This window comes from Centroberyx affinis, unplaced genomic scaffold (assembly GCF_046629955.1).
Source record: "Centroberyx affinis isolate AG114_WGS23_722 - 3 ecotype Tasmania unplaced genomic scaffold, CSIRO-AGI_Caff_v1 ptg000642l_1, whole genome shotgun sequence".
In the NCBI taxonomy this organism is placed as follows: Eukaryota; Metazoa; Chordata; class Actinopteri; order Beryciformes; family Berycidae; genus Centroberyx; species Centroberyx affinis.
In genome coordinates, this window is record NW_027279268.1 from 13,370 (window position 1) to 26,757 (window position 13,388).

Consider the following 13,388-nt stretch of genomic DNA (forward strand, 5'->3'; position numbering starts at 1 on the left):
ATGTCTCCGTCCTGGATGCGCTCTAATAATAGAGGAGGCTGCCTGCTCCTTTAAGAACCTACTGTTGCATTCTACAGAATATATTGTCACAAAATGGTTATCAAAGTATTTCTCGCCACCTCATCGGGATCCACTGCGGTAAGGATTCAACCCGTGCGATTGATTTCTCTGTGCTAAGTGAACTTTCTGGGTAGTCTTCCTTCAAGTGATCAGGGCTTTTAACCAACACATTTCCAAAAGAGAGGCGCAGAGTTTGAGACTGAATTCATATTCCTTTGATCTCGCATACTTATACCATTAGTATCTGTAGGTTTATGTGTTCATTTCTGTGACCGTCATTGTCGCCTGAGCAGAGCTCCCATACTTTCCTTAATTATCTCGCCAGTCGCTGAGATCACATTCCAACCCTGCAACAGCAAACTCTGGAAAAAGATCCACCGTTCAGCTGCAGTCAGAGTTTTGTAGAATAGGTTCTCCCAAAGTGTTTCATGTCACGGACACTCAAATAAAAACGCTTTAGATCCACTGTTTGATGAGATTTAGTCTTCAGGAACCCCCTTCTGACGCTATCTGTGGTTAGATATGACTTGTAATCTAATTATATAACTGTCTAGATATGGTGACAGCCACAGTGGGGAGAGTGAAATCTATGATCAGATCTTTTAAACTATCCCTTATTTTGCTGAGGAATCCCATTAAGGACCCCTGGTTTAGGCCTACCAGTAGTGTGGGAACTACTGGTGCACAACATCTTTTATGGTACAGTCTTGTAGGTCTGCTTGTTAAGCAGAAATAAGCAATTTGAACTGGTCTAGCGGCAGCATGGTGGCTCAGTGGTTAGCGCTGCTGCCTCACAGCAAGAAAGACCTGGGTTTGATTCTGTCCCTGTCCTTCTCTGCATGGAATTTGCATGTTCTTGTTTTTGTGTGAGTTTCCTCCCATAGAAATGCCAGGTGTCAGGTGGATTGGGGACTCTAAATTGCCCATAGATATGAATGGGAGTGTGTGTGTAATTGTCTATCTATGTTAGTCCTATGATGGTTTGGCAACCTGTCCAGAGTCCGTCTTCCACCCAGTGCATGCTGGGATAGACTCCAGCCCCCCTTACCCTGTATAGGAATGAGTGGGTAAAGACAGTTCATAAATGAATGTATTGGCCTATTTTGAATCTTACAAAATCCAGATCCCCCCAATATTTACATCTTTTAAGCTGATTTTTTGGGCATTTTTGCCTTTATTTGATAGTTGAGATAGACAGGAAAAACCGGGGAAGAAAGAGGGAATGGGGTGTGTGTGTGTGTGTGTGTGTGTGTGTGTGTGTGTGTGTGTGTGTGTGTGTGTGTGTGTTGGAGGGGGGGCGGGGGGCGGTAGATTTGAACCCAGGACGTTGTAGTTACATGGTACATGCCTTGGCCACTCAACTAGCCATTCAACTTTTTCCCTCATTGAAACATAGTGTTGCAATAAGTATTCATTTTCTATGCCACCTATTTTTTCTGTCTCCTAGATCAAGAAGAAGCAGCAGGATGTGGTCGGGTTCTTGGAGGCTCTTAAAGTGGACTACACCCAGCTGGACATCGCCTGCAACGAGGACAACCGCATGTGGATGAGGCAGAATGTCCCCGAAGAAAAAAAGCCCTCCAACGGCATCCCGCTGCCCCCTCAGATCTTCAACGAAGAGAGCTACTGTGGGGTGAGCTTCAACAGTACAGCAGGGATTCACAGACTGTGTCATGTCCAGGACTCATTTTGCCAGGGACTGCCTCCTGTACCCCTGGTGGTCCCTAGGCCTCACTTTGGGCCCCTCTGCAGTACATAATATACAGTTCAATATGGGACTTGGAAAATGGGGACGAGTGTAACTATGAACCTGATCTGGATTATATAGTAATTGTGAATACTTTTTTATGCCTACCTAAGTGCAAGGGTTGTGGGGTTTGCCACAGAGGACAAGAAAGTGTCAGAAAGTTTAGATAATCACAGAAAAGTATTTGAATGTCAATTTCATTCACAATTAACTATCTGTGACTGACACCTTACCTGGCACCGATTTGTTCTGATGCAGTAAATCCCACCTCTGGTACTCTGTATGGGTTAAAACATTAAGAATTATTTGCAAATGCAATTTGCAGGTTTCAGGTCTGCACTATGCACAGCACTATACAATATTAATAAATTCTTTGAAAGGTTAAACAGGGGTCAGGAGACATAGAGCACTGTTAGAGAATGTTTTCCCTTATTTTCATGCAGGACTATGACACATTCTTCGATGCCAAGGAGGACAACTCAGTGTACGCCTTCCTGGGACTGCCCCCTCCTCCTGGGTCCAAGGTTGGAACTCTTACTTTCTTACGTTGGAAATGATACTTTTCCTACAAATTACTGATACATAAAACATGAATATATATATTAAAGTTTACACAGTATAACACTCAAGCATGTTTTCTACCTGAAGGTACTCTGAAATGCAAATAACCTGATTAAATGTAATCCTGTGAAATCTGCTGCGTTTGGATCGCAACATCAGTGTTGTTTGTTTAACCAAATAGCTCAACTAATATATTGTCCTTCAGGACGTTTACGCTCAGTTGAATTAAATAAATTCTGCTATGGCTCACTGCAATACATCATATCCCTGAGGATAACTGTCTGTAATGAATATTATGTGACATTACTAGTTGAAGATCTTGGAAGTTTTGGTATTCTTAGAGGAATTCAACCAAACACGACAAGTTTCCAGAAATCTCAGCAGAATCCCTCAATCAGCTAAATCCATGAAATCTGTGCTCCTTAAAAAGTCCTCTAGTATGCAGCTTGCTTAATTCTGTATGATACATTTTTGTGTTAAACCTGACAATTTCCTTGACACAGGAAGCAATACAGGCTGAAAAGACACCTATTGTGGAGAACGGGACACATGCTGAAGAAACAAATGCAGAAGAAACTAATGCAGAGGGAAACCTTGATGATGACTCACTAGTAATGCCTTCCTTATTTCCATTCATCTTTCACACTTTGTCTCTGTTTACCCATTTCTCATCTTTTCCCTTCCATCCGGTATAGCCTAACAATTTTCCTCTTGTCGACTCTAATAGACTCTTCATTTCCTATAGGCAAGAGTAATCACATTGTGGCTAATCTTTGTGTTGCATGGGTGAGTGACTCTGGTCTGTATTAAACCAATATATCCATTTTTCATTAACAGAAGTATGGCATTCCATCACCGTGTTCAGACTTACAGAAGCATCATATTCCATAATGTTTTAGTCGATAAGTACTGCACAAAGTACAATATGTTGGTGTGCATTGACAAACCTGGTGTTTGTTTGATTATTAAGGGTGTGTTCATTACATTATTTCTGTTCATAAAGCATGATGTTTCTTTTTGTAACTACTGTTTGATTCCAGTCACTTTCTAATCATTTTTCCCCAGAGAGGATATTGCTTCAACACAATGCAGATTTGACACATTATAGCCAAAGAATGAAGCTACCTAAGAAAAAGATACATAGTAGAAGTTTATAATTCACATTCTACAGTCATTTTTTTTTAAACTGATCGACTCTTGGAAATTCTGCATAATCATCTTCAAGAATGGGCTGAGATTTCTTTTAGACCCAATAGTAAATAAATAGATAAACATTTCACCAATGACCAACTTCTTTTTAAACTCGATTGTAATGCACTCAGATACTAAACTCATTGCACTACATGATATTGACATGACTGCAAAATGGTGAAGCACTTAATTGCTTTGAGAGAACTTCAACACAGCTAATTTTGCCACTTTGGGATTTGACCTAGCTGAACATATGTGGGCATCAAAGAGAGTGGAATGGATTTTGTTGTTTCTTAAAAGGGCCGCCAGAAACACAGTCGAATAATTCTGCCCAGCTAAACCTGTGATCTTCCCTTCGAAATCCCACGGGGCTTAAAGGGGTACAGCTTTGGGAAGAGTGCAAATTGAGTTCATTTTACTGGACTAGCTGCATAGTTACTTCAGGGAAATGAGTTCAGATGCCCCTCCGCTTTTGCTGCTGTAGGGATAGAGAATTACAGTTGTTTTGTAAATACTGCAGGCCACCGCTGATTCTCACCTAGGGAAAAAAGCATAGCCTGTCTTCATAGGCAATTTACAATAAATCATTCCAAACTTTTCATTTTTAGTTCCGACATTCCTGTCTTCACCTTCAAACTGCTGTCCCACCTTCTGCTTCATCATTCCTCTTTACTCCCAGGATTTGCGTCACCTACCTCTAAAGTCTTTGAGTGTGTGTCTCTCCAGCTGACGAGCTGCCTGCCTCCCTCATGGTGTTTGAAGTGGTGCCTGTAACAGCTGTGCCATTACTATTTTAACAGTTTTATCTTTTCACCTCCTTCGTTTTCCTTTTGATCGCAAGTTGTCGTTTTCACCTCAGAGTAAGGAGGTTCCAGTGGAGGAGCGTAACGGCGATGCGCACGGAGAGGAGGAGCAGGCACGGGAAGAAGAAGAGGAGGAGGAAGGAGAGGCTGGCGAGGAGGAGGTAGCGGAAGGAGAGGCTGCAGATGATGAGGCCACGGAAGGAGAAACAGCAGGAGAGGAGGCACCTGCAGAGGAGGAGGAGGAGGCGGAGGCAGTGGAAGAAACAGAGGAGGTCACAGAGGACACTGTAATTGCCCCTTACCTCGAATCCCGTGCTGTGTGTCCTCCCGTTGTTCGCCTCTTCCTCCGTTCCCTTAATGTTGTGAATGTCCTTTTCCTCCACCACGCCATCATCCCTGGAATGTTGTCCTTTTCCCTCTAGCCTCTCCACCTTCCCTTTAATGTCGTCCTTTTCTTCCATATCAAGGTTTTGCCTTCCCTTCAAGTTCCCGTCGTTCTCCTCGTTCTGCATCTCCTCCGCAAGTCTCTCTCTGGATTCTGTTCCGTTACTAACCCACACCGTGTAACATTCCCGTTCACCATTCCTATTCATCCCTTCAGAACCATCGGACGTTTAACCACTTCTCTGTTGCATTCCTATTAACTGTTTTTATTGGGTTCTCTCTGGTTTTGATTGACTTCTGTTTGCAGACCTCTGTTTGCAGGTCTTGATGATCCAAACCACATTGCACTGCATATACATTCACTATTAACTGTGCTTGTCAAGATGTGTAGGTAGGGTCCCACAAACACCCCACTTTGTGCGCTTCCATTTCCATTTCCATATGCCTGATCCTTGGTTGTTGAGGCATCTCAGTGTGTCTACTGTATACGTACAGTGTGTGAGGAGATGTTCTCTGTTGTCCATATGCTCAGTGCGTCTGGTTCAGGCCACATTATCAATCTTAAGTCTCTAATACAATCTGTTTTCTTTTGTCAGAGGGCCCGTGCAGAGGAGGAGGAGGAAGACGAGGTAAGTTTCTCCAAATTGTATGACGAGACTGAACTCAAGTGTACACCTCATAGAAATGTATTTCAGTCATTTTTTCTCTTGCCTTGAACAGGAAGAGGCAGATGATGATAAGGTAACAAGGGACTATGTGTTCTTCCAAGTCATGCCTGATGTGAAGGGTGTTACTAATAAAAGCAAATGGCAGCATCAATAGCAGTTAATCCCAATGGTGTCTGCATTGTGCCAACTTCCCTACTAAGAAATGTCTGGATTCAGTAGACCTCATACATGTTTCCTTACTATTAAGCCAAACTTAGTTACATATTGTGTGATGCATGTGAAATATCAATGCATTATTAGTTCAAATTTAAGTGGAAGTCCATTTGCTAGGTCTTCCCTTCCCCTTAGAATTGGCGCACTATGATGAAGCTTCACCAATGCCCAGCTATGTCTGCTTTCCAGTGATGTAAAAATGCTGCGTAAGCTAATACTCTCTTAACGTGAGCTGAGCTTGCTAGGTTTCTCTAACAAATGACAAGCTTTATTAATCAAATAATGGTTGCTTTTTATTCTATAGGATAGTCTGTATACAGCAAACTGTTCTCATTGTGCCGGTTCATCTTAGGCTCATCAGCAAAAGGTTTAATATCACAGTTTTAACATCTCGTACTGTCGACCTCCACTGAATTTCTGTTAAAAAGTGTTGTCTTTCAAACAAAAATGCTGACACCAGAAGTGCAATTAAAGTCAGTGAAGGCTAAAGGTTGCATTGCTTACCTGATGAGTCATTCTCATCACTATTCAGTCAGTATAAATAAAAAAAATAAATAAATCATCTTCTTTCCCCCATAAATCTACTAAGCCTGGTGTGAGCCAGCCAGAGTCAATTCCCAAACCAATCACTTGCTGTACACTATTTTAGGGAGAAGATGATCAGCCGTTTTCTGAGGTATAGACCCACTTTGACTTCAAATCACTGTGTCCCATTACTGTAGCTGTGGTGTTGTAGTTCAAGTCTTCACAACTCATTTCATAGTAGCGTAGTCTCTCCCGCTCTGTGATCAAGGGCATTGGGTGTTCTGTGTTGTTTGGTTTGCATTCCTTTGACTGTGGCATTTGTTTGAAACAACTAACCCCCCACATTCTCCTCCGTTGTAGCTGTTCATTTCTGTCGTGTGATTTGACTGTTTGGAAAGCCCTCTTCATTTTGTAGGCCCCAAAGACTAGCATCTACATGTCAACCATTTTGCCCCTGTTTCCAATTTTCCGCAGGTCTCTTGTGGAGGGAATGGAATGCATTTTGTGTGAATCGATCCTCAAAACCCAGTCAAGTTTTTCCTCTTGCATGCATTTTAGATTTAAAGAGCTTCACACCAATGAGAAAAAAAAATCATCCAAGACAAGAGAAATTTTTAGGATGACAATTGATCAAACTCACCATGTCCCTTATATTATAGATCATTTTCAAGTAAACATTTCTATCAAAAAAAGACAACAAGTTACTTTTGTTCAGAAGGATTTGGCAGCCACCTTTGCAAATACAGGCAGGGAATGTGGGTTTTATCAAGTCCTTATTGTGATGCACCAATTTTCATTGAGATAGTTCATAACATACTGATCTTCAAACATGTTATAGGCCTACACCATAGCTATCTACCTTTCACACTTCAGGTACATTTAAGAATACGCTTAAGAATATATCTATTTTATATCAATATTAATTTCATTTCATAATTAGCATGTTTTTCAGTTTATGATCAAGTCCATTTAAATCACGTTACTCATTTCACACCACTCAGATGCATGAATTTGAGAAAGGGTCTTTCTGTTAGTGTTCCTCCTCCACGCACCTTATGGCCTTTGACCCCTTCTTTGCCCTTTTGTCCATCTCTTGGTTTGCTCCTTCCAGGAGGAAGAGGATTTGCAGTCAGAGGTAACTGTGCGTCGGTGGCCGTCTCTTTCTACGGTTGTTCCCTATAGTCACCGAGAGTGTGGGTTTGGTGGTGCGGAGATCAGGGAAGGCGTTGTTTTTTTTAAGGGGTAGTGGGGGTGGAGATTCCTTTTCTTGTGATCTGCTGTCCCCACTCATCTATAGATAATTCACTCACTCCAAGACCTCCACCTTTCTCCTTCCCTCCCTCTATCTATTTTATCCCTCCACTCCACATCATTTCCCACTTTTTTTCCCCTCTCTCTCTCTGTTAACATCCTGTTCCTCATTTCTTCCCAGTCCTGTTGCTGCTTCCCGACAGCCTGAACTGTCCCTGTAGTTTCCATTTTAAATCAGATGACTTTTCCTATAGCGCATGCCTGTGGTGCTCTCTCACTCCTCCGCCCAGCCCTCTGACCTGCTATCTGTTATCTCCTCTAGGAGGAAGAAGAGCTACGACAGCTTGAGGTAGATTCATGTGATTTTTTCTTCCTTTTAACTGCCCCGAGCCTTCCTCTCTTTCTGTTTTGTCTCTTTTTTTGATCACCCTTTACTTTCACTACTTCTCTTGCTTCCTTCGCCACTCTCCCACTATATCAGACATTCCTTCAATTTTCTCCTTCACTAGTTCTTGGGTAGATTTAGCAGACCTCATCTCACCAAGGTTATCTCAAAGGGTTCCAGGCCTTATGTATACAGTACATTGCCATGCAGTTAGGCCAAGAGGGATATCTCAATCACATAGCTGGATGAGCAGCATGGCGTCTCTGGTAACAGTCAATAAATTGCAAGATAAGGAACATCATACTAAGAGGTTTTCCTCGTTTACCCCCACTCTCTCTTTCCAAGCACACATACGCAGTACTTGCATTTAGTGATGCAGTGGTAAATAAAAAAGATGGGTAAACAATGACCTCCAGTTAGCGATCACCATAAGGCAAACAACCACCAATATAAAGACAAATATATATTTTTTTATTTTCTCATTTTCAGAAAAGCAGTAATTTGTTTTATTTTACTTAAAAATCTCTATTGTCATGTAACTTTCATTAGTTTGATACTTTCTTCTATGATGTATAAAGTCAAGGGTTTACCCTCTACTACATCCCTGCTTGCAGTCACAAACGCACACATGCATACACACACACACACACACACACACACACACACACACACACACACACACACGTACACACACACACACGCACACACACTTGTACATTATAAGCCCAGGGTTAGCTTTAGCACTGGGTTCAGGCTCAGTCCAGGACTAATTTAGCCACATTTCACACTGCATTGCTTATTTCAGGGCCAAGTTCAAGGATTCTACTGTTAACCCTCCAAAGTCGGGACTAAGCCTGATCCCAAGTCAGGATTTTCCCACTTCAGAATGTGACACTGTCAAGCCTCAGTGACCCCAGGTTTAAAAAAAGTTTAGGAAACTGTTAGCTCTGCACTAAGCACAGTGTGAAAAGGGCTTCTGCCGTCTCTCCAAAATTCCAAGCAATCACTGCCTGATCTTCTATCATATAGCTCCACTGCTTTGCTTTGCTTTGCTCTATCTTCCTTCCTCTCTACCTTTCTATCTGTTTCTCTGTTGTCCCACCTTTCTTGCAGGAGCAAGATGAGCCAGGCAGTGAGGTAGTCAGTGGTTGTCATTTGTGGTGTCCTGTGTTCTTTTTTTAAGGGTCTATAGACGTTATATATGGAAACACTCTCCATCTCTGTCTCCCTCTCTCTCTTTTTGTGTGCTGCATGGGTTGTCAAGTCTTTTCCATAGAGATGCCTGATGGTGTGCCGCATGAGAGACGTGACAACATTTTACTTAAACCTTAGGTGGATTTAGTGTGATAGCGGTAATGATGCCATGACGCATTTAGTTTTCTTCCCTTCTGTTGTTAATCAAGTGACACAATTCAGGGACCATAAACATAAAAGGACCATTGCATTTGTTATTTTCTTTCCTTCTTTTTGGCACTCACATACTCAATACTGCCTGGTATCCTCTGCCATAGGAAGAAGAAGAGGCTGAAGTGCTAGAGGTATATTTGTACTGTAGATTCTTGTCCCTGTATTGCATGGTGTGGACCCATGAGAGGGAGTAAAAGGGATCTTTATGCACGATCTGACTGCATAGACTGTGTGGGTTTATAATGTGAATTTCTCTACTCTGCTCTCTCTCCTCAAGGCCATCGTGTGATATGCAGCCCTATGCTTAATGTGGGACTTTGACACAACTCTGTTTGATAGTGTTACTTTAAAGATGACACTGCACAATATTTGTTGTTATTTCAGTATTGCAGTGGGCATTATGACACATGCACACAGGCATTTTCTCTCCAAGCCTGCCAAGACATTCATGTTTTTCTTCTTTGATTGCTTAAGAACAGGTGGAATGTGCTGTTGTGCCGTCCAAACTTGACTGGGTGCACACAAGCATAAGTTGGACATGTTTTTGGTTTTTGGTTATGTTGCACAGAGAGGGAACTCACTGACCTGACAGACAAACTGACTTCGGGGACATGCATCTTTTTTTAAAGAAGCCGTGGCTGTTGTTTCTTTTTGCCAAGAGCATTTTGAAACAGAGTGGACTTGACAAGTGCCAAAGAAGATGGATGGAGCACTGTTTGTTATTGTGCAACCTGCAACAGAAAAATATAAAAACTTGTGTCTGTATTTGGCATGAGGTGACCCACTGGATTGTGAAGTGCCTTGTTTGTTTCTAGGTTGTGTATAGATGTGTAGTTATAGTGTTTGGGCACTACAAGTCTTAAGCTAAACAAAACATAATGGAGTCAAGTGATTGCTGTATCTAATTATAGATAGTGATGCCAACTCTTTTTTGACCCTTGGTGAGCATGTTGTTTACTTCATGAAGGCAGTCATAGATAGATACTGTACTAACCAGGAACAGTGTGCAGCCAGTGCATCTTGACTGATTATGATTTAGCAAAATATGCAAAATATGCCTTGCAGTTTCAGGTTATACCATCTTATATGGTGCATCCCTCTTGTCTCACTTACCTAGTCCTCTCAAGATATTATACAGAAGCCTGTTGCTTACTAGTTACTAGTTCCCTTCATCCAAAGATACCTCCAGTTTGACTTGTGATTGCTCGTCTTTTTTACCTACCTGTTTTCTGGATGCCTCTCTGGGATTACCATTTTTAACTTTTCTCTATTTATAACCCACCTCTACTACAACCACTAACTTCATGTCCTCTCACACTCCTGACATTGGGACCACAACTTTACAAACCCCCCTCTTTCTGTTTCTTTTTGATGTGTCTAAGGAGGAAGAAGAAGAGGTGGAAGAAACAAAGGTAGTATCACAGCAACTAATAAAACAAAACTATGTCACATCTGAACAGCTGTCTTTGCTACACCTGCGCAAAGAGTCTTTTTTTTTTTACTCTTGTTCTGTGTGGGACACACACACACACACACCAATGTACCATCTCCACTCCTTAGTTTCAGTTAGTAATGATGAAATTGAACGGAATTGAATCCGTCATCCAACTTGTTAGCATTCTTGTCAAGAGAAGTCAGGCAAAGCACAGAGACAAGACGTAATTCTTTTTTAGAGAGGAAAACATCTCACTAACTCTGTCAGATGAGTCATCTTTGTTGTTGTTTATGGAGCAATCTAAGCAGAACCAACTGCAAGTTTTTCTTATACACTTTTACTATACACATTTTGATATATTCTTGACTGTCTCCTCCCTCTGTCATCTTTCATTGCTTTGCCTCTTTGTATTTATACATGATTATCTCTTAACAGGAGGGAGAGGATGAGTAATTAGAGCCAGGAGAGGGTGATGATGTGACTGACTACTATCCAGGTAAAATGCTGTACTTTTCTCCTCTATCTTGTTTCTGTCCCCCTGCTTTACCACTGGATGGCAGTAAAAGATTATGTGGATTGGTAGCAAAAATTACCAAAAGCATGAATAAGTCTCCTTACTGTTGCTTTTATGTTTGGCATTAATGTAACCGGATTAATTAAAAAGATAAACCTGTATTCAGAACAGTGCAACGCTTAATTGTGCCTCTTTGACCCTGCTATCAAATTAAAGGCCACCTCATAATAACATTATTAAACAACCTTTCTGCATTATTTATATACCTATATAGTGGCGAGGCCAAGTATTAACTGCAATATGAGATCCTTGCACTTACATATAAGATGCATAAATCTCACAGGCAAAACACAGACACTGCTTGGTTCACCTTGGTGTGTGCGCGGAGTTGTCTCTTGCTATCCGTTGCCATGTGTTTTCAAGTGTTCTGTCTGAGGAAGAAAAAAAAATAATGCATTGGGCTATTTACAAGGGACTGCCACTACAGTCTCCATCTGCAAACAGCTTCAATGAGCACAGAGAGTGCCTGGGGATCCGCTGGAGCCACAACAAAAATATCTCACAAATTCTTTTTTTTTTTTTTTTTTTTTACCTCTGAGGCAGTAGCAATGATGATGATAATAATAATAATAATAATAATGATAATCTTCAAAGCCTGGCTCTTAGTCCCTCTCTGCATGTCAAGCGCCTTGACTCGCTGCAGGAAATGTGTGGGTTTATAGGAATAGCTAGGGAAGAGCCACAGAGCGGGCTTTGATGGAATGGCACACCCCCCCCCCCAACCCCTGCAAGCCCCCGTCACGCCTTGTTAGAGGAAGCTGCTAAGTGAGCCTCAGACGTGCCTGGGGAGGAGTGGGCACGCCGGGTGGCACAGGCGCAGCGGTGGTGGCTGAGAGATCTGGAGCCCCGCCTCGGCTGCCATGGAGAGCCGGGCATTGGGTGACCTCATTATTTTTTCATCTGTTTTGTCTTGTGTTCCAGCCTGGAGAGCCTCCCGTTCCGTCCCGTCCCTCCCTGACCCCTGATGCTCAACCCCTCAGCCCCTGAGAATGCCCCTGCCGCCCCACCCTCCACCCCCAACCCCCACTTGGACACTTCTCACTGGATACGCACACCCCCCACCCCCCAACCCCCCGCTGGACCCCACTGGAAACCATCAGTCATGCGCTGGAAGGCCCGTCCATACTGCAAAGACCCAACCCCCCATTTTACCCTCCTTTCCCTTTTGACTGCAACTTTGACCTAATTTTTATATTTTGCGTGTAGGGAGATAGGACGACTGAAAATATGCATTGTAGCCTAGTGGTGTCAGTTTGTTTTTTCATAAGCAGCTTTTGTAAAATGTACATACACAGTCATTGTGTTAAACACTTAAAAAAATTCAGTCATATTTCTCATGTTTTACTGTCGGAAACGGTAGTTTTATAACACAAATTGAAAAGGACAGTGACCTTGCCAAACCTGATAACCTTAGCTTGGAGCCTTGAAGCCTGCTTTAGTTTCAAAGGTTCATAAATCTTGAACTTACCAGTTAATTACCAGTGAATTAATTTATCCTTACATTAAAACACTCCTACAAGTGCCTTGATGACTGCAAAACACCCTTCTGCCAACTGTATGTATGAATGCAACCTAAGAACTCTTGTGGCCACATGAGAAAAAACCTATGCACCTACTGTATCTACTCTGCTACTGCTACTTTTCTGCCAGTACTGCTGTCTAATCAATGCACTTTGTTGAATGTAGAGCAAAACATGTGACTAAGACATAGATGCAACGGAAAATGCCAATAAAGTAGAGTGGTGTAAAAACATCTCAGAGGTTGCAGTGTGTCCTATTTTAAACTCTTTTGTTGGTGTATTTATAGATCAATGCACGATTGTGAAGAGTGGGCAGTGCAGGGGTCAACAGGAAATAAGAGTAAAAGGATAAATCCCTGGAGACCTTGGATAGAGGTGGAGGGGAACATATAGGCCTAGATGGCGGTAAACATATCATTTTGTCCATGCATTTTATTGTAAGTACGTTACAATACCATGTGAGCATACATTTTTAATAGAACGCTGACCGTGGCAGTGTTAGTGCCATGCTTTACCCTCTGAGCCAAGATTAAGAACCAAGGAATTTGCTATTTGTTAATTTTGAGAGTCAAGAGCCAAGTGGATATACAGTGACATTTTTGTGTAAGAAGTTCTTTTTGGACACATTTAGATAAAAGCTGAGAGGTGGTTGGTAGCGCACTGA

At 42.1% G+C, this 13,388-nt stretch overlaps 1 protein-coding gene across 3 annotated transcripts; it reads left to right on the forward strand.

The window, feature by feature from the left end:
• sh3bgr (SH3 domain binding glutamate-rich protein) lies at positions 1–12,927 on the forward strand. 3 transcript variants are annotated; one of them, XM_071518904.1, is made up of 12 exons: positions 1–138; positions 1,508–1,693; positions 2,251–2,331; positions 2,872–2,979; positions 4,419–4,649; positions 5,343–5,375; positions 5,467–5,487; positions 7,726–7,752; positions 8,902–8,928; positions 10,578–10,607; positions 11,066–11,126; positions 12,126–12,927. In XM_071518904.1, exons 1-11 carry the CDS (start codon positions 94–96, stop codon positions 11,081–11,083), a joined length of 807 nt encoding a protein of 268 aa, XP_071375005.1. In that variant the 5' UTR covers positions 1–93; the 3' UTR covers positions 11,084–11,126; positions 12,126–12,927. The 3 variants fall into 3 exon arrangements, with proteins under 3 accessions (XP_071375005.1, XP_071375006.1, XP_071375007.1); XM_071518905.1 differs by lacking the exons at positions 2,872–2,979; positions 4,419–4,649; positions 7,726–7,752; positions 8,902–8,928; XM_071518906.1 differs by lacking the exons at positions 2,872–2,979; positions 4,419–4,649; positions 7,726–7,752; positions 8,902–8,928; positions 10,578–10,607.
• The last annotated feature ends 461 nt before the right edge of the window (positions 12,928–13,388 follow it).